Source organism: Notothenia coriiceps, unplaced genomic scaffold (assembly GCF_000735185.1).
Source record: "Notothenia coriiceps isolate Sejong01 unplaced genomic scaffold, NC01 NC01_scaffold00000339, whole genome shotgun sequence".
In the NCBI taxonomy this organism is placed as follows: Eukaryota; Metazoa; Chordata; class Actinopteri; order Perciformes; family Nototheniidae; genus Notothenia; species Notothenia coriiceps.
In genome coordinates, this window is record NW_011333040.1 from 18970350 (window position 1) to 18991354 (window position 21005).

Sequence of the window (21005 nt, forward strand, 5' to 3'; positions counted from 1 at the left end):
TGTGTGTGTGTGTGTGTGTGTGTGTGTGTGTGTGTGTGTGTGCGTGTGTGCGCGCGCACTGGCCGGCTCCCACAGAGATTATCTTGTTCTCACGCATATCTGTCCAGCTGTCTCTCTCGTCTCAATTTGCATTTAAACACAATTGGACAGTACACTATCAATTATAAACATAACAATATTTTTGGAATATTAATTGTACCTCTCTCTCTCTTTGCGCCTTTATCTTTCTCAAAACAAAAACAACAACGTGGCTATAACTGTAACCATGAATTTACCGTTTTTTTAAACGTTCAAACTCAAGTTGATCTCCATAACACAACTACTGGAGAAAAAAAAATGACAGCCAATCAGAATCCATCCAAACACAAATATGTTACAGGCGGGTGGAATAATTAAATATTTCTTATCACCAATTAAATGCATTTATTGAAATAAACAGAGACTTTCTCTCCATTGTTGAGATAGTGGTAGAGCAGGGATTTATTTTAACTGTTTTCTTTTTCCTATTATTTATATATATTTGTATAACAATATACCGAAGTCACGGGTCTTCGATATCACATTTTAGGCTCCAACTTGTTGGGCTTAAATTGTCTTCTACATAAATAAGAATATTACTGCGTAGTTTAAACATCACTCTAAAATATGTAATTTGGGGACAATGGGACACTAATAATGAACTTTGATAAAACACATGTCCACTTTTCAAAATGAGTGCATAACAGTGTTTTTAGATTCATAATGTCATTTTAAAGTTGTGGTAGAAAAAAGGCTTAAAAGTTAGGAAAAACGACTTTTCGCTTTAATTCTGTGTTGCACTTTTTAGACACTTTGCTGCTCTTTGGACATCCCCAGAGACAAATTTGGCATTAAGCTTTATGAAGTGCCGTGCGGTTTAGCCCAAGAAAACATTACAAGTAAGACTCCTTGTTAAGGCTAATATTTGTATAAACTACTTTAAAGCTTGATCTTGAAGTTAATCCAAATACATTTCTGACTTGTTTTTATACGTATGCAACCAGTGGAAAAAGAGAATAAAATAAAGTGAGGGATATGTGCTAAAAAAAACAGTCTTATTTATGGACTCTATAAACACACACACAAAATCTCATAAATTGCTCCTTGTGTTGTCATTAGGGCCAGTGTGTGTGTTTATTCAGGCTCTGGGTTATTGGCTGATACACAAACAGACTCATTAAGAGTGAAAACACAGCAGCTCTATATAAAGTTGTTCCATGGGCGGGGTGCTTGCTATCAGGGTCTCTGAGCTGTGTGCCCTCAGCAGCTGAGCTAATATGTCCTAGTCCTGCAGACTAGAGAACATATTTTTACATATCTGGGTTCAACTATCAGTATTCTATGTATTTACACTCCGTTTTACACTTGTTTACCTATAACTGTAGTATTTACACAACAGAAAAGTGTAAATTATATTGCTTCAGAGTGGTGCAAGAATAAGTCGAAATTAGTCCGTTTTTCAGCCCTTTTGAGTTTTCTTGTCTTAAAGTCAAAGTTTTCTTGAATGAGTTTTCGGTTGGATTCCCAAAATATGGACTGAACGAGATTTTCATGTTTAGTTGTACAACATAAAATGTGCCAGTAAATACCCCACTACTGAAGCTTCTATGTGTCATGAAAATGTTGATAGCTAATGAGAAGCTAAATAGGACCACTTAACATCATCACATCAAACATTAGCCGCCTTTAGCTTAGCTTTGGTGACGTGAAGTTGGACAACCCTAAATTTGATAGCATTACGTTAGCAATTACCTTTTTGCGATTGCATTACGTTTCAACCACTATAAATGTGATGGTCTTGGAGGAGAGGTAAAGTTGATAGTCATCGGCATAGCAGTGTAAATGGATGCCATGTTGGCTAAGGATATGTCCGAGGGGAAGGATGTAAATGATAAAAAGGAGGGGACCGAGGACTGAGCCCTGGGGGACACCGCCGCCGGTGACTTCGGCTGTCAAACAGAGGTTTACAGTTACATTTTTCCTTCCACCTTACTTTCAATTTCTCAACCCTATTGAGGAAGTATCACCCCTCTATTATGGAGGTGGAAAGCTTATGACCAATAGACACATGATCAATATTCTCTCTTTGACACAATAAATGCTGGAAATGTCTGCAAAAAATTGCCAGGGACGGACCGAACTTGCATGATTCCCAGTCTCAGGACTTTTACAAGAGAGGACATGTGTGTGGTGTTTACGTGTACTTATTTCAGAATGCAGAAGGCAGGGTAACCAAGCACTGTTCTACAGGTTTTTCTTAATTTAAGCTATGCTTTACAAGAACATATATCGTTTTTTATTGCCTTACTAGAATACATCTTTTGTATTTTATACGCTTGAATCACATTATGCAGAAATGAGGGGGAAGCAAAGTTTCTTTAAAACATTTTACAGCTTTTCAGATTAGTTTTCTTTGACATACAGTATAAGGTGAAAAGGTTTGTTGTAAAAGTTCTGGGCAAAAACAAAACACAGCCATGATTAAAATGAGCAATAACTGATTATAAAAAGTAAACAACATTATGAACATCTGTCCACAGTTCTTTATAGTTACAAAAACTGGATTATGTGGACCCATTTCAATTGGCACCAATATTGTGTGTCTGTTTCAACAGGAAGCTTGAACCAAAGAATAGAAAGAGACTCAATAGAAATGCTGAAAAAAAGAGATGAGGGGAAAATAAAGTGAGAGGAAGGAGTGATGTCATGTCTGAAATGAAGCCATTGTGTTTGAGACGTTTTCCGTTCTTCTCATGCATTCATTCACCACTTTCCTTTTTGTTTGCTATGCAACTCTCCTTATCACTCTTTTCAGTATTTCTATTTCTTTAAAATCATCACCTCCCCATATTTCCTCTTGCACAACATGTCCTTTTTGTTCTTATTTGTGCAATTACCTTCACTTTTCCTTTTTCCAACCCCTCACTATTTATTTAACTTAACTACCTAGGCCATTTTTGTTCTTCCTTATATTCTAACATTATGTAATTTTTCTATATTTTCCCCCATGTACGTCCATGCAGCCGTTACAACTCAATTTCTCCTGCTGTGTGTGTATGCTCTCTCTCACACACACACACACACACACACACACACACACACACACACACACACACACACACACACACACACACACATTTGCTCTCTTTTTGACACAGGTTTTATTGCATATTTACTTTATTACATATTTTCTGTCACTTGTGTTTTCATCTTCCTGTCTTGACGTACTTATTTGCGCTGCCTCTGTCCCTCTTTCCCTCTCTTTTACGTACACATGTCCACACACACACACACACACACACACACACACACACACACACACACATCTGTGTGTGTGTGTGTGTGTGTGTGTGTGTGTGTGTGTGTGTGTGTGTGGACATGTGTACGTAAAAGAGAGGGAAAGAGGGACAGAGGCAGCGCAAATAAGTANACACATCACTTGTTAGACGCTTTTATCCAAAGCGACTTACATACTCAATACTCAATACTGTGGGCAATCCCCACAGGAGCAATTTGGGGTGAAGTGTCTTGCCCAGGGACACAACGACATGCTGACTGCAGTGGGGTTTGAACCTGTGCTCCCCTGATCCGAACACCAACGCACAACTCACTGCGCCACACACCTCCATGTACAGTATGTTATGTATTTGATACGAGCAAAGCATGAAAACAAATATTTTATCTACAAAAGAATGTATTGTATGCAGTTATCCGGTTACATACAGTATGTCTGAGTTCAAAGGGATAACTTCTTACAAAGCACTTAAAACTCAATCAGATTCAAATCTATGTTTAACTGAAATATTTGTTCTGTATTGTTTTGAAGCAGAAATGTCTTGAGTTTAGAATCATGTCTATGAACAATTATCATGAAGTTGAAAAATCAGTGTATCCTTGAGCCCAAACAAAAATGAACTGTGTTTTGGTGCAATCTTCTCGAACAATGAAACAACACATACTTATCATGTTCTTCGTGTTCTTTTAACTTTAGAAAATGGCTTCATATAAACTATGCTCATCACTGTTTGTGATTTGGTGACGCCTTTTTGCGACCATTGTTCTAAAGAAATGAAAAGTGCTCTGTTCTTATACCCCTTACTTTACCACCCAGTGCTTGTTTCAACTACAGCCAGTCTGAAGCTTGAAAAGCTTTGGACAAGAACAAATCACACACAAACATTGAGCCAATATTCTCACCCAAATTTCACTACGGTTGGAGCCAGGGTTTGAACTTCTCCCTTAAGCTCTTAATACAACTCTTCAAGTCACTTGTTGTTTGCACTCCTGCAACACCATGAATGCATTGTGCCATTATCTATAAAATATATTGTGTAACCCCCCCTATAATGTCCAGACTTCATTTTTGAGTGTTGAAAAACTATAAACTCAAACTACATTAAGTTAAAGCCACTTCTGTTCCTACTGAACCCTATTAACAAGCGAAAACCCATTCAAAATAGGTCAGTCATTTCCTATTCCAAGTAGACGTGTATGTCATTAAGTTTGTTTTTTCTAGTATTATTTGATGTATTACGCAGAGTAAAGCAGTGTTAGTAAACAGTGTTCATTTCTTAAATATATTTTAATATACAGTGTCTTTTAAAAACTAAAACCATATTTGATGGTTGTTGCAACAATGGAAAAATACCCTTGAATACACTGGAAACGAAAGCCAGGTGTAAGTGGGTTTTCTTTCAAGTTGGGAAAGGGGTTTGAGTAGAAGAAAGCCTGATCAGAAGGTAGTAACCTTTCTGATACTGGTTTAATGTTAACTCTTGTCCAATCTTTAGAGTAATGTTCTTGAGTACCTAAAATACTTCCTGTCCTCTCATAAAAAAATCCTACGATAAAAACAAAAATAGGATTATTGTCTACATCTAATTGTAATTATTGAATAAAATGTAGACTCCAAATCTCCTTTGGATGTGTATCTTGTAAACTATAGGTCGGTTAAGTAAACTTGTAAAATGTTCTAAAAACATGACGCATAGAATGTAAACATAAAGAAAAGTTCCCTGTTAAGGGAGTAGGTCAGATCTGGTGACTCACTCGCTGTCAACAAATCACAGACGTAAGTGCAAATGACCTTGACTCACACGTGCATCTCGTAAAGCAGCAACAACCTAAGATCGTTTGAAAAAGAGAAGCTTTCCTGTTTATGAACTCACATAATTGTCTAACAAACAGACTTTCTGCTCTCCGACAGAGCAGCTTGGATCTGTATTTAGCAGAACCCCACAGGCTTCCTCCTCTGCATCATCCAAGCTGCAGTTTTATTTTATGACAAACTGTCACTGGAGCATATTAAGATTCACTCCTGCTGTAGCTGTGGTTTAAATAGAAAGAAACAACACCGCCTGGGTATCTGAGGGGTCCCAGCTCAACACAGCCCCACCTGATGATTGACAGGTAAACACAGAGTCTATCTCGCTAATGAAGTGTTCAAATGAACCACTGATGGACAGTAAATATATACGGATATAGATTTCTCCATGTAAAACATAATAAGCGTATCCTCAGTAATCACTGACAAATTCAGTGTGAGAAATAGATTGATTACTCCCTTAATGAAAGAGCGATGACATTGCTATTAAGGGATGCTACTGATTTAACAACATGCAGCAGCAGCAGTAATTTTCCTTTCAAATCCTTTTGATTACTTTGGAAATGGAATGGAAATTAGATGCGAGGGAAATCGAAACCCATCTGCTAGTCCATCGCTTAGATTTAGCAAGCTTGTATTAATGCAATGCATTTCACTATTGTACTGAAGAGTGCACATATGAGCTAATGACTGTGGAAATACTTCAGGATAGACACAGAGTTTGTAAAAGGATCTCCTTCCTGTAGTCGGTTTTGCTCATATGATGCAATATATGGAAACTTTAAGACTTGTGATCGAGTCATAATGAAGCTGCCGTGGATCAGGATGAATCCAGAGAAAGCTGTAAGTGAATACCCTGAACACCATTGGGGGGCATGCTGGAGACTTTTACATAAAAAGCACCCCCTGTGGACTTAAAACGGTTCCCATTGACTCAACTACTTCTGTTGTTTTATCATCGTAAAGCTGACGGTGCTTTGTTTCAATATGAATGGGTAGCTTCAGGCTGGTCACTGATGTGTTTCCCCGTTCTTTTGTTTTGTAAATGGTGTAATTGGTCTTTTCACACATCAATCTGACTACAGTTGGGTGTAACCACTAGATCCATCACATGTTGAGAATTTCCGGAACTCATTGAGAAGCCTAACAACCATTTGTGGTCCAAGCAAGTATAACTATTGTTAATAACTTATTGCAGATATAGATTTTGGTTTCCATATCGTTGTTGACACGAACAAACAGTTGTGTAGCTAATTTACTGAATACTCTATAGGAAGATAAGTGAGGTCAAACATGTGTTGAGCGCCTCTCTTCACTGCAGTAAAATAACAGGAACAATCTCTTCATCTCTTCACCTTTCTTTTACACTTTACATTTGTACCACAGTATTTTATTTAAGACAACTAAAATGTCACCCTGAACAATCTCCATATTTGCCTAATTGTCATTGCTCTGGAAATATGATGGGACATTTATGGACCATTTTGCACATGGTTTATTTACATGCTGAGGTTCAAGATAATAACATTTCCTATTGCTTATATCCCTCATTGTCATGTTTTAGTTGTTGTTCGGAGATTGTGGAATGGAAAAGGCTTGCCTGCACCTCCACGTTCATAATGACTGCGGCTTTGATATTTATCAGTAATGTGTCTTTTTGGCTTGTACACAGTAACACAAACACAGAGATGATTTGTTTTTTCACATCTTTTGGTTCATCCGACAAATGAGAGCCTCCGAATACAATGGAAAAATAGCAGCTAACTTTGTGTGACTCTCCATCAACCTTTTGTCTGATTCACTCTCGAATTTTATCTCTCAATGACCCGTCATTAAATCTTCATTAATCTCTTTATTTGTATTCATATCCCTCATCCTTCTTACTTTGATAAATAAAATATGTATAACTATGAGCATGTTGTGAAATATTGATGTCATGTGAATAATACACATAGGATAAAGCTGTTTGAATAATTCAGAACCTATTGAAATGAATGTTAATTCCCATTGTCACCTTTTCTGTGTCCCACTGCTCTTTCAAGTTTAATTCAGTTGAAAAAGAAAAAGAAGGAAAGCTGAATGCTATTGATGGCATTTCATGTTCATGAATGTTGCGATAATATTGATTATTGCAACTTCTATAGGATGCGATAATCTGATGTTAATGGCAGCCGTATTTTGAAATGTTGGAATAGATGGTTTGGTATCGAGCTTAAATCCTTCACTACTTGTTAACATGTTTACTGCTGAATTTCAGTACTCTTTTAAAAAGATGAGTCAGAGTAAAAGGTTTTCCACATGCTGTGTATTGCTATGCAAAATAGAGGCTTTGGACGACAGCCATTCAGACCTAAGCTTCAGGCACAATTGAATTGACCTGAAATGTACAAAGACTTAAGAAACGACACAAAGATGGTTTCGAATGAGTTCCTGAATACACCAGACGACCAACTAAACGGCTGGAGCTCCCGTGCTAGACGCCCCTGCAAATCACACAAATTAGCACCAAAACAAAGGAAAGCTGTGGCTGACGGGAATGTGATGTGTGTTTTTAGGTATTCACAAATAAAGTGAATGGACAGACACAATCTATGAACTGATGATAGCTATGCAGTAAAAGTCAGAGAATCACAAGAGATATTACAATCCACCCTGAGTGAACTGTAATATCTCACTCTAGTCTTTGCTAATAGTTGTGCCAATCCATCCAAAACTTGCCAAGAAATGTCATAAAATAATGAACATCTTGAGTTGGTGATGAGGGAAATGTAAGGGATACACCGTAGTTCAGTTAATACATCCTCTGCAAGCCACACATCTTTGGAACAAAATCTTGGCAATCCATATTCCAGTTTTTGGAATATTTTGGTTTGCAAAGAAAATAGGAACTGGCAAACAGACACATAGCCACACTACTGGCATGGCTGAAACACACTACTTCATAATATTATGTTCAATTACTTTTTTAAATAGTGCTGCATTATTTATTTTTTACCAAGGTGTACTACTTTTCTTTTTTTTTTTTATCTTAATAATGTGTGCCTACATTTTTATTTAATGTACATCTATTATTTTTTCTTTCACCTGTGTACTGCCTTTTGTCTGTACCTTGCTGCTGTGACGCCATAACCTTTCCCCAATGTGGGACGAATAAAGGTTTTCTGATTCGGACACGACAGTATACTTTTTTACTCAGTTTTCTACTGTTACTAATGAAATAAATATGACCTGCCCTAACATAATTCTATTTATGTGAAGGTCATCAAGACTGACGCCAGAGCAGGTAGGTTGTAATGTGGTTTTGGGGTGTTTTCGGTGTATATTTGTGGCAGGAGCAGTGGCTCACCTGTGAGTTGAACCTTAGCTGGCAAACGCTGCAGGAGACGTGCCTTCTCTTTACGGTGGGAGGGAGGCCGAGGGTGTGATGGAGGACAGCTTTCTGCACAGGGTCCATCTGGAGGAGAGAGACACAGAGAGAGGCTAATTAAAACAGTTGTCAACTGACCTGTAAATCTCCACTCGATCGATCACTCGGCTGTAAAGACGAAAGATGCTGCCTGGAACTTAATAGAAAGCCGGCAATTCATCTTTTGCTTCAACAGGTGATTTCTGTCTCTGACATTAACAAAGACATAGTCTGGAAGTAATTCAATATTTGGTTACTAGAGGCATTCTCTCTATCAGTGTTTAACTTTTAGGGACCTTAATGTAATGGCCATAAGCAAAATCCCTCAAGTGAGCACATTACTTTACACCGCAGGCATTTTTGCATCTCTTTATTATCAGCAATTCCCCAGAAAAGACAAAAAAACATTGATATATTCAACAAGTTCTGTCTGTGACCACAGTTTGACAATTATATTGTTGTTCCCAAAAAATGTAAACACATAAAGGGCTGTTCTTTAATTTGGTGAAATAGATATTAGTCAGTGATGCATGACAAATACTCTGCCTAAAACTCAATAATAATCTAAGCAATGTAAAAGGATACCACATGCAAACGGCTGACATCTTTGTCCATGGCAGACGTTGTTTGACTATAAATAAGGTACAAATAGGGTTCAAAGCCTCACTAGATCCAAGGATAATAAGTTCTTCAACTCCCTTTTCAACTTGACATAAGTGCCACAAGGTTTGTATCATGCCTAGCAATTGACATATTTTTCTTATGAGAAAGAGCTAGGAAAAAATTATAGATAGACCAACAATCTGTAGTCCCATCTGAAGGAAATGAATTCATTTAGTTTCTTTTGCAGTGAAGACATACTGTGCCTGATGCTGCGACTGGATGACAGCCCAGCTCTATGTTGAGGGGCACAAGCCATATCAAGCTGTTGCTTCGCTGAAAATACCTGTTGGCAAAATAAATTCCTTGGGCCTCACGCTAAAAACCCACCAAGTAAGCAGGTAAATCCTTTCATTTCTCCTATGTATAAATGAATGTGATGAATGGCTCTGGCCTGTGTCATGCATACTCTCATCACTGTGGCATTAGTTGCACACTTTCGCACTGGTTACAATGCAATATGTGCTTGTAAGGTTGATATCAGTGTAATATGACCTACTCTATGTATAATATTGTTTTGGTCCATCTCTATGATATGCATGTCTCGGTCACAGCTTCCCATCGAAGTCATGCATTGCTTTACTTTTATTTTTTTTGTTTCAGCATTTGAAGTTTACATAATATCTTTCCTTTTTTCTGTTATGATACAACATTTAGATGTATTAATAATACATTTTTGCTGCCCTAATACAAAAACTGACATTGCAAAATGTGTTGTGCTTTTGTTTGCTGATTACCTAAAGCAATTTAAATTCACCTAAATTCCCAAATAGCCTCCACATTCATATTTTGGGCTAACAAGGAGTGTGCACATTCCTGCTCTGCTGTACGCTGCTTGTCTGGTTGGTATCTGCCTCCCTGTGTGTGGTGACAGGGCTTTGGGGAATGAACAAACACATCCGCCTTGGAGAGAAAGTGTCTCAATAGGCCCCACTTGGCTGCAAAAGGAGAAAAGGTGCCGGCAGTGTGTGAGAGGATTAATCCACCATGACAATTATGCTGCAGAAGGTATAAGCACTATGCTGTCACTTTCTGTGGACGACGTTAGGCTGAACTGTGGCTCTTTCTTTACTGTTTGCCGTTTTCAAAGTACTTACTGTATATGCAGAGGTTGAAAAAGTTTTCTGAGAAATTGACCTTTTGAAAACAATTTGTTTCTACTAGCAGTAATCATCTATGAAGGTTTAATTTACCCTTATGCTTTATGTATATGATACATCCATTTTGTTTATTGATATTATATCATTGACATGATAATACTGATGATCTGATAATTGTCTTATTTCCTATTTTTATTCATCCATCTTTTACATATTTGAATTGCCAACAATCCTTTTAAAATTAATTGATTGTTATGTTTTTATTATACAAAAACATGCTTTGAATGACCTCTATTTGTTTAAAAGAATCACAGAGTAATTTGTTTATTGGATACGCCTGTAAAGTCTAATGCAATGCATTATGGGTACAGTAAATCCTTTTTTATTAAAGCCAAATGTTTAAAAGGGAGGTAGTTTCAACTATGGTGATTTTTGAGGTTGTTGTTGCTGGTCTTTACTGGAAATTGTTCAGGATATTTGGATTTTCACCGACATTACCCTGGAGCAGGCATGGACATCCGGCAAACAATTTTTGAAGACTGACGCAGGAAGGCGAGTAATCAGGTGCAGGTGACAGGGGTGGCTGGAACGCTACAGCAGCTTGGAGACATTGACAATCTGGCAAAGACTGGCTGTAAACGGGTCTCTGTATTCACACTGTGACGGGCTGAATGAGGAGCAGCTGGGCAGGCAGGGGACTGGGTCAAGTGATTTCTAGAGGAGGTAAACTCACAAGGTCGACTAAAGGGCTATGTGACGTAAAAACATGGAACGGAAAATTCCAGGAAAGTCAGAGTTTGAAAAGAGAAGAAAGAGGTTGAAGAGTGGGAACAGGGAAGCCTTGAACACGTCGCTATGACAGAAGCTCTGCTCGACGGACGGCCTCCAACATCCCTCCAGGCCGGTCAGGGGGCCACCAAGAAGTTGGACACAGGATGACTTGTCTTAGAGGGACTGAATGGTAGATAGTTTAATGAGACAGAAGTTCAAACCTATAGCATTCTGCCCATAAATTGCTGTGTGGAGTTGGTGTGACTGTCAGATAGCTTGTTTCAGAAAGTCATATACATTTCCTGATTCAGCCCTGCCACATATGAATTCAGCAAGGTGTAGTTGGATGGGGTTTCCTGAACTTCAACCAGTTGACCGTTCTGATGGAGTACACTGGGGCCTTTATACTCATGTGGTTCTGAATTTGACATCAGAAATAATGCAAAAAGGTGCAATAAATGCTCATTACTCAGGATGTTTGACTGAGCAACGGAGTCAAAATCTATGAATGTAGTGTACACTAAGAACTGTACATTTTGTATCCTTTTGATCCGTATGCCGTGTCTCCAATAAAGGGAGCTGTAACTGTGGGATCTTAAATGGTTGCACTTATACAGATTGAATTCACTCAATCGTTTCTGGCAGAATGAATGCACTTGCTTTTAGACATGTAATCAAAATCTGGCTACAATAAAATGTTCCCCTCACAGCTAAACAATTACAGCAATTGAGTTGTCAGTGAAGTGAGAGAGTCTCACATGAATCACTCACAGAGCATATGTTCACAGACAATACTCAGTGATACTCCATTGTGACACTTAACATAAAATGTGTTGTGAGGAATGACATTTTGCTTCAGCTATGCAGCACATTTATATTTCTGATAGGATTGTATCCACAGACTGTGCTTCGTGTAACCCTGAAAAAAGGTGCTGGTCTCCAGGGAAACTATATACGTTATTTAAGATAAAATTATCAAACTGCTGCAACCAGGACAGATGCTACATGCTAATGCTATTAGCTAATATATTTGTAATAGATAGATAGAATCGGAGGGATGAAACCCCTCTATAATGGTCACACATGCAGAGCACACAGCACACACAGTAAAAGTTGGCCTCTGTATTTAACCCATCCTCGTACCAGGAGGAGTCTAATAGGAGCAGTGGGCAGCTATTGCACAGCGCCCGGGGAGTGAGGGGGGAAGGGGGTTGTCCGGTGCCTTGCTCAAGGGCACCACGGCAGGGCCCAGGAGGTGAACTGGGACCTCTCCAAGTAGCAGTCCACACTCCATATTTAGGTCTGTTCGGGGACTTGAACCGGCGACCCTATTGCTCACAGTCCAAGCCCCTACTGACTGTGCTTACAGGATGTTGTAAGTGATGTAATCTTTTTTTTTTTTTAAAAGCCTACCTTACCAAATGTTTTTATATTATATGATATCAATGACTCTGAAATTAATGTTTTAATTGTCTTATATCGAAAGAATGATAATTTGTTCTCTGTCGCTTTTTTTGCATCTTGTAGCTCCTTGTGGTCTTATTTACCAACGTTTCTTAATATGACCTATCTCTCATAGGAACACACACACACAACCACAAACTGCATTTCTTTATATCTGTTAGTAAATGCTAAATGGTCAATCAATCGTCTGATCAAAGCAATGCACCAGCTGAGCACCAAACATCACCAGACGCAGTTAGCAACTAATCATAGTGGGACACTTTGCAGCTAAATTCCAGATATTTCACTTAGGAATAGTTTTATACTAAAACAGAGACACAATTAGAATGGCTATTGCTCTTATCATTAGTAGAAACACACATTTAAATGGATGCTAATTAGACTTGATGTGTAATTTGGGTAATGGTTGCCAACACGTGACATATATCGGCTTCAAAAAGGTGATAATATATTCAGTTTAGGGCATTTCCCACTTCGTGTGGGTGGCCCAAAAACTCAACCAATGCAGATTTAGGGAAGAAACAAGTCTGATTTGCTCTTTATATGTATTCATATACGATGGATATTGCACTTCAGAGGCCATATGAGTGTAAGGTCTACTGGATGATGCAGGTGGAGAAAAGGGCATCTCAGGTCCTTTTACCTTACTGCTTAAGCGCAATTTGCAGTTATTCTGAATTGTAGCTCTCATGAATGTCGAGAGATAATAAAAGCTTTAACTGCTTTACCAGTCTTTAAAAGGTGGAATGGTATAAAACACTTAACAGTTGTGGAAACACATTTGATACATTATAATTTCCTGAAAATGTGTCCTAAAATGAAACTACTATATTATACAGGAGAGCATTTAAAAGCAGCTAATGTCAGGGAGTAACCTTGCTGTGCACACTCAGCCTTATGAAACAGGCTGCATTGAATGTGTAGGCAATGTCAAAGAGGTAGAAGCAATAGCACCCACTTCCTCTATTGAAATGCACATAATGATATTCAGTGAGATGTGCAGCTTTTCACAAAACACTGAAAACGCTGCATTACAATATCAGAGCAGGGACTTTCCTCTGCCTTTGCCCTGACACACTGGGTTGCTGTCGTTATGCAACAGTCTACCTTTGTACTGTAAATCTCGCTCAAGTTTTTGGGATGGGAGTAGAGGATGACACATGGGACTGGCGAGGCTCGCTGGCAAAGGGGAAAACACTAGAGCAGAGAAGCAGACGCACTGCAGCCTGCTGGGAAAGCTCTGGAAAGCGAACGCCAGTTAAAAACATCTGGGCCACGAGAGAACGGATGACCTCTTCTTAGAAGCACGCACTAGGCAACATGTTATTTCTCCTTCACTGTGGCTCAGATGCTGTGAAATGGATCTGTGGTGTCGACGCACCAATGGCACAATCTTGCACAGTGATCAGCAGAGATTTAAGTACGTGGCAATGTCATTAATCACCTGGTATAAAGTGGATCTGTGAGAATATATTCCACTGTGCTATTATTGGCAGTGTCGCTATTTCAACCACAATTCAGCGGCATTATTCCACCACCTACTGTGAATCATTTCCATGTTTCTTTCAAAGAAATCCCCCTGTCACATAGCATTTTGCCTCTGCTCTGAAACATGATGTTCAGGGCTCATCTGCAGAGAGCAGCTGCAATGCTCCGGCTCCCATCACCCACCCACTGAGCTACACACTCCACAGGGCCACGCCTGCTAGGGACGGAAATGTCGCCGGAGCAAATGTACCATGACGCACATATAATGCACGCCCAAACACACAGTACACACACACACACACACACACACACACACACACACACACACACACACACACACACACACACACACACACACACACACACACACACACACACACACACACGCCCATTTCAAGCCTGCAGCAGCGTACAGTGTCATCTTTCAAATCACTTCCTGAAGCACTAATATGCAATTTTTACTCAGTTGGTTGATTTCCAGCTCTAGGACTTGTCAATCATCTTGATGAGCTGTCTGCCTTGAAACAGCCCCTCGCCTGAAGCTGAGGTAACCGTAAAGCCGCCGCAGACGATCAGAGAGCAGATGGCAAACACAACCAATCCGCAATTAAAGAAAAAGAAATGTCTGCAGTGTTTTTGGACAGGTCTTGTACTCGCATAAACATCCTAAACAGTCGAAAAAGCTATTTCAAGTGAACATGGAGGGTTACGGATGTATCACAGTGTCAAAGACAGCCATGTGTGCCTTAGCTGATTTATTTAAGTAAATGTTGCATAATGAAGCTTGAAATAGCTTTCATTGGGATCCTTGTTTTTATTTAATGGGTTATTTAAAAGGTAAGTCTAGCTTCCTAGAATTAGGAGGATTGTTTCTAAACCTCCTTTAATGTTTTTCTCTTTCTGCCTTCAAGTACGCTTTTTAATTATTTAATGACATTTCAGAGGTCTTTGACCATTAACAGCAATTCAAAAGCTTGACGATAAATAAAGTATAACTTTTAAATTGTTAATTTGATTTGTTGGCCTTCTGAAAAAAAATGCATTAAGATTCAGTTACCGTAACAATGTAAGTAAATCAATGTTTCCCTTCACCCTGATCTCTGTCTGTGGGTGTCTCCTTTCATTCCTCTGTCTGTCTTTGATTCGCACTGAAGTGTCTCTGTCAGAGGAAACGTCGGCACCGTGTAGACAGCGAGGGGGTTTAAGCAGGTCATTTGCTGGATACTATCTGACAGCCCACAGAAGGCCTGTCCGTCTCAAAGTTCAGCACAGCAGCCGCCGCTGACGCCCTGCCCCACTCAGCGCTGCCAGATAATGTGACAGGACGAGACAGTGATGAGCTGAGAGGCCGGCTGACGGCTGATAAAAGGGACGAAAACACACACTGAGTGCTATCTGTTTTGGTCGCACAAGGCTTTTGTATGCCAACCGTCCCTGGTATCGGCTTGTGTGTGACAGAAGGAGCTGGTGTGGAACAAACAAGCTGGGTTTAAAATACTCAACAAAGGCTCAAATAATCAATTATGTGACATGTTGGTTTAATTCCTCTGTCCAAATGCTTTCTGAGGAGATTACAATCTTTGAAGGAGCATTATTGCCCTAATTATCCTGCATCATGTATGAGCTTTGTTTTCTGTTACGTGATGTGTTTGTGAAAGCATGTTATTGACTTTTTACAGAAAGTCACACCCCACAGTAAACAAAATATTTTCTCTACTACCAAAAAGTGACATATAAGAGAACCTGCTTTCCACCACGCAATAACAATCACTTAGTTGTTAATTATTGATGCTGTTATGGTTTGTTTGTCAGTAAAGCCAATCTGTATTTGGTTAGTCATCTTATAAGCAACACATAAAATGGTGGTTTTCCATCAACAGTATAACTCAAAGTGTTTAATTATGCATGTGAATGAATACATCATTTATTTGGTCAAACGAATTATCATCAGAATATCTTGGAGGTGTAAACGTGCTGTCTACGAACACAACTGAGAGCAATACAGCTCATGTTTTGGAGAGAAAAAGAAACACAATCTCACACTTGAAAAAATCTATATTATTACAAAAACAACATGACAATCTTTCTTTATATTTTGCCTTCATGTTTGTTTAAAACAAATCCGTGTAGTGTGGCTCCTTTTTTGAGTGAACCAACCACAGGATTCTTTTTGTGATTTTACAATGATTTGAAAAACTCCTGTGAAATACACCCGCTGATCTTATAATTAAACTGCAAATGCCGTGTATATGTTTATGCAAATCATTTGGTAACCATGGTAACAGAGCAGGGTTTTTGTAATCAATCAGTCAAACTGAGTTGGCAGCGCTTGTATCCGTGTACTTCACTTCATTAACTCCATTAAAAAGTGTGTGACATAGCGATCCCACAGTAATACCCTGCGGATCATGGCTGTTCAAGCCTCTTTTTTATTATTCACAACATTTGGTCGATTTGCAGTCTAATAATTTTAATAATGTTCATAATAAGTTCTTTCTTTTACACATATATATACATATGAAAAGCTTTGAAGTACAGCAGGACCTGCAGTCAGTCATCAGACTTTGATTTCCCCATGAGTCCAATAAATGAAACTCCTGTCTGTATGACTTCATGTGTACTCCTCTCTGTTCATTTATAAAGAAAAGTCAGTTTGAACACGAACCTGCAAGAATAAACCAAACAGTGGGAGTCAACATTTTTGTAAAACATGGCCATGGTGGTGAAAAGAAACACATTTTGACAGCAGGTAGGAGAAGGAGTGTAAACCACATGCGCTGATGTCCAATTCTATCATTTCATAGCCCGATTTTCCACCTGAATGACTCTCAAAAGAGGTTAAAGAGACAACACTCAGCATATCAGGAGATATAAACACAGGTAGCTTTAGGTGTTTCAAGATAACGGCCTGTCCACGCGGCGGCGTGCGTTGAATAAGGGGACGTCACGCTTTGCCGAACTGCATTGTGGGAGCTTCGCTTTGCTCGCGTTGCTCGCCTCAAAAGTTGAGCAATGTTCAACTTTTGAAGCTTCGACAGAAGCGTCAGACAATCAAATCATATGCCAGTACAAGCTCTAGCCAATCAAACCGAGTGCTTGTGAGTCCGGGGCAGGAGATTCATGTGATTGGTTGTTGGTCGAGTTTCAGACACGCCCGCCGGCAAGCTTCAACGCACGCCGCCGTGTGGACGCTGCGGGGATGCTTTCATTGTTGTGGTGGGTTCAGTCTCACTTTGAAGAACGTGAGACAATTCTAGGTTCATTTGTTTTCAGGGAAACACTGATATTCTTCAGATGTTGCAACGTGTTTAAGCAGACAGATCAGAAACAACTAGATTGTACTCCTGTCTATAGAGTTTTCTAATAGTTTTAACTGAATTTCATCAGAATTTTCCAGATAAGTCAAAAATATTTTTGCTTTCCTGTGTCATCTTGCAAGGCGGTTTTACCTACAAAAAGTAGCGCACTATAATTTATGTATCATAAAATCTTGTGTATAAGGATATGTTGAAGTTCTACTTAGAATGTAATAATATAAGAGAAATAACCACAAAAAACTGAAGAAATTTGCCAAAACAAAAGCTAAAAACCAACTGCAAAACCTTCATTTCAAATAATAGGTATTTCATCGGCAGCAGTGTCAATTTTAAATACCCATTTATGAGTTCTTGAAAAAGTCTATAGAACCGCTGGATAGCACATACCTGTCCAACAGACCCCTATCTTTTGATCTACTATATACAATGTAGTCTATATTTAAATGTATGTATGACAGAAGCATGGAGTGTTTATACTGGGTGTTCTCTTCCCATGCTCCAGAAGTACTGAAGAGTCTTTTCTGTTTTAGCTACAAGGTCTTTAAAATATACATTTATATCTAGTAAAACACATATAGAAAGAGCGAATGAGCGGTCAATGAGGGCTCCACTGGTGAGGTCTGAATGCTCTGTTCACAGCCGTCAGCCTCACTTACTATTAACTAAAGTGGGACGAATGACCTGTCAAATGTAATCCTCCCCCCTATGTGTCTCCCAATTACCTCCGCCGCCTGACCCAGTGCGTTAGTTCATCATCAGCCGATGTCGTGGATTGTTGCCACACGGGATGGACTTAAAGAATTAGCAAGTCAAATCTGAGGGGGGGATTTCATTGGCTTATAATGAGCGATAACAGGCTCTTAAGGTGTTCGTACAAAAACAGAGAACATTAGGATACGTGAGGAAAGTGAGCAGGGAGTGTCCAACAAGATATTAGGCCAATGAAATGTAGGGTGACTCCGAACTGTGCTGGTTGAAAGGTCAAAAAATCAGCGTTAAATAACTAAAGCCAGTGTCTAATATACGACTGAAGCCCTAAAACTAAAAGGAATGTACCGGAAGGATATCGAACAAAAGTAACAAAATAGATAACATTGTTAGTTACATAATCCAAATGCAGTGTACAGACGTTTTTGCCCTTTAAATCTCCATACTAGATTTATTTGGAAAACGTATTCGAGTGCAATTAGGAGCAGTAATGGGTGTAATGAGTCTAACAGGCACACACACAAGGACCGAAACAGTGACAGACAGGAAGGCAAACACAAGAGATTTCTTTGTTGAGCGCTTCACTGGATAGGAAAATTCACAGTGTCTGTGCTTTGAATGAAATTCATCAAATCTGCTTTCCGTCTTCAAACGCTCTAACATATTTTATCGAATCTAACTGAGTTACGAAATATTTATTTGATCATTCTCAAACTTTGAAGGAAAAGTCTGTTTCCACTAGATGATTAAACTTGTTTATCCGCATTTTCTACTCAGCTGGAAATATATCTATTTGGCATTACATTCAAGCAGGTAAGTGTATCAACATTTTTGTTAATATGTAGTGTTTCTGTCCAATTACAGAATAATGAGGAGCCAGGAACTATGTACATTTCATACGTCTCATTATTTCCTTTTAAGCCGGGTTGCCTAGTAAAGAAATGGATTGCCAAAAGAAGGAGAAGAGAAACCAACATGAAAATAAAGGTGCTGCACGGGCCAAATGGATGTTCTATTGTGAGGAAGGTTGAACATAGGTCTGTATTTGCTTTCACTGGCTATCTCTTGTTGTTTTTATATCTTTATATGTTTTCCACTCTCCAACACTCAACCCTCTCCCCACTCCAAACACAATTTCTTGTTTGTCTCTTCCTTTTCAATTATTTCTCAATTTTCTGAAACCCTGACCCTTTCTGTCCCTCCTTCCTCTGCTTTCTTTGCACGTGCCCTCTCAAAGACATGGTGTTTTTTTCACCAGGTATGAATTTTCCCTCCAGATTTTCCCATTGCTCTTCACCGCTGACCCCTCTCACACAACTGGCCCTATCAGGATGAAATATTGAACTAGGAGAGCTCCCTCAAGGCATTTGGCAGCTTCACAGTCTCTTCCCCTCTTCAGCGGAGATAAAAGATAACAATATAACACCGTAGCCCCCCTCTGCACCAGGTCCTCCTGCAACGTTAAAGCATTACATTCAGCACGGCTGTTATGCTGCTAAAGCTGGCTACAAGGCTTCCACATAGACAGTTTAAAATAAATATTAAACTAATTAAAGGCTTTTCTTTGTGGCCAATGAGTCCTGCCTGTCCACAGAATCAAGGCTTTGACATCTGCCATCTTAAAACATCCAAGGTCCGATAAAACAAGATGAAATACTCCATAGAACCAGCATTTGTTGTACAATGTTAATTAACAAATGCAAGAAAGCTTTCGTTCTGTTATTTAACACTGTTTTAGATTTTTTTTGTCACAGTATGACAGAATGAATCGCAGTTTGGTTGAACAAAAAAAATCATATTTGATGCTGCAGTGGACTGCATAGAGCATGTAATGTCTTACACTGCCAGCTCCCACATACAAACAGCGTATAAACGAATACAACTGTGTCATCTGTAAATGGGTGTATTAAGTAGTGATGACATTGCAGCCAATAGTAAAAGGAACATGTATAAAAACTGTGTTTTTAGTACCTATCACTTAACGCTGTACAACAAGAAGTATAACGCCACCTACAGAAATCAGCATCAGGTAAGATTTCAGTAAAGCAAATATTCAAAAATCCTACTAATCAATACAAAATATACAATATTTATGAATAATATTTTGTTTATGGAAAGGATCATGGGCTTTAAATATGTGTTCATCTTTTATTATTACTGTTTTAAAGTCTAAAAAAGTCGGGACATTAAAAGTGTTTTTGCATCTGATTCATCGTCCTTGCTGTGAAACTCAAGCGGATGGAGTTCGATCGTGTTTTTGCTAAATTCCCTCTCAGGCTAATTTCTAATCTATCATTCTATCAAAGTGATCCAGCTACACCCACAGGATGGAGGAGAGTGTCTCACTCATGACAGGGTTCAATAGAAACTAAGATTAAACGATTTATCTTCTCATAATATTCCACCATGAATATCAAACAAGGCTGATACCGGCGTGGTAATGAGAGAGGAGCCCGAGGAGTGTGGCCATCTATTGGATTTTCAAAAAATCAATGCCCTTAGATGGAAAAAATACATGAGCCACCTGCAGACACTGGATCTGAACAATGCAACGTATCCCTGTGACTCTCCTCAAAGAACCTGCAGGTCATCATGCTTCTTATCCTGCTTTCATTAAAGTTAGTATTCGTTAGCTTCACCTAATGCAGGAAAAGTTTGCTGAGCACGCATGCCCTTTATCAACACTCCCTGATTTTCATTTATTTAGTTTTACATATTAATGCATATTATCTGCTACAGAAAAGCCTACAGAGGATACAAACTCATCAACTCCACTCGAGGGGCTTCCCTTCTGGTTCTGTGTGCTCCTCAAAGAGCAACACAACGACATTTATTACATTTTCTCTACATGGATTTCCCAAGGCAAAGCTAGGAATTCAAACTAACTTTCCGCCCAGTTTCCTCAACTCCAAAGCGGTTTCCAACTTCTTAACAGGACTTTGCAGCAGAAATGATTTATGGTTGACCCT

At 39.0% G+C, this 21005-nt stretch overlaps 1 protein-coding gene across 1 annotated transcript in view; it reads right to left on the reverse strand.

Moving 5' to 3' along the window:
- Positions 1-8384: 8384 nt before the first annotated feature.
- LOC104951897 (zinc finger protein 385D-like) overlaps positions 8385-21005 on the reverse strand; it is a 29705-nt gene continuing 17084 nt past the window's right edge. The window contains exon 3 of the mRNA XM_010778637.1: positions 8385-8576. Coding sequence (XP_010776939.1) covers positions 8385-8576 — 192 coding nt within the window. The remainder of the gene's footprint in view (positions 8577-21005) is intronic.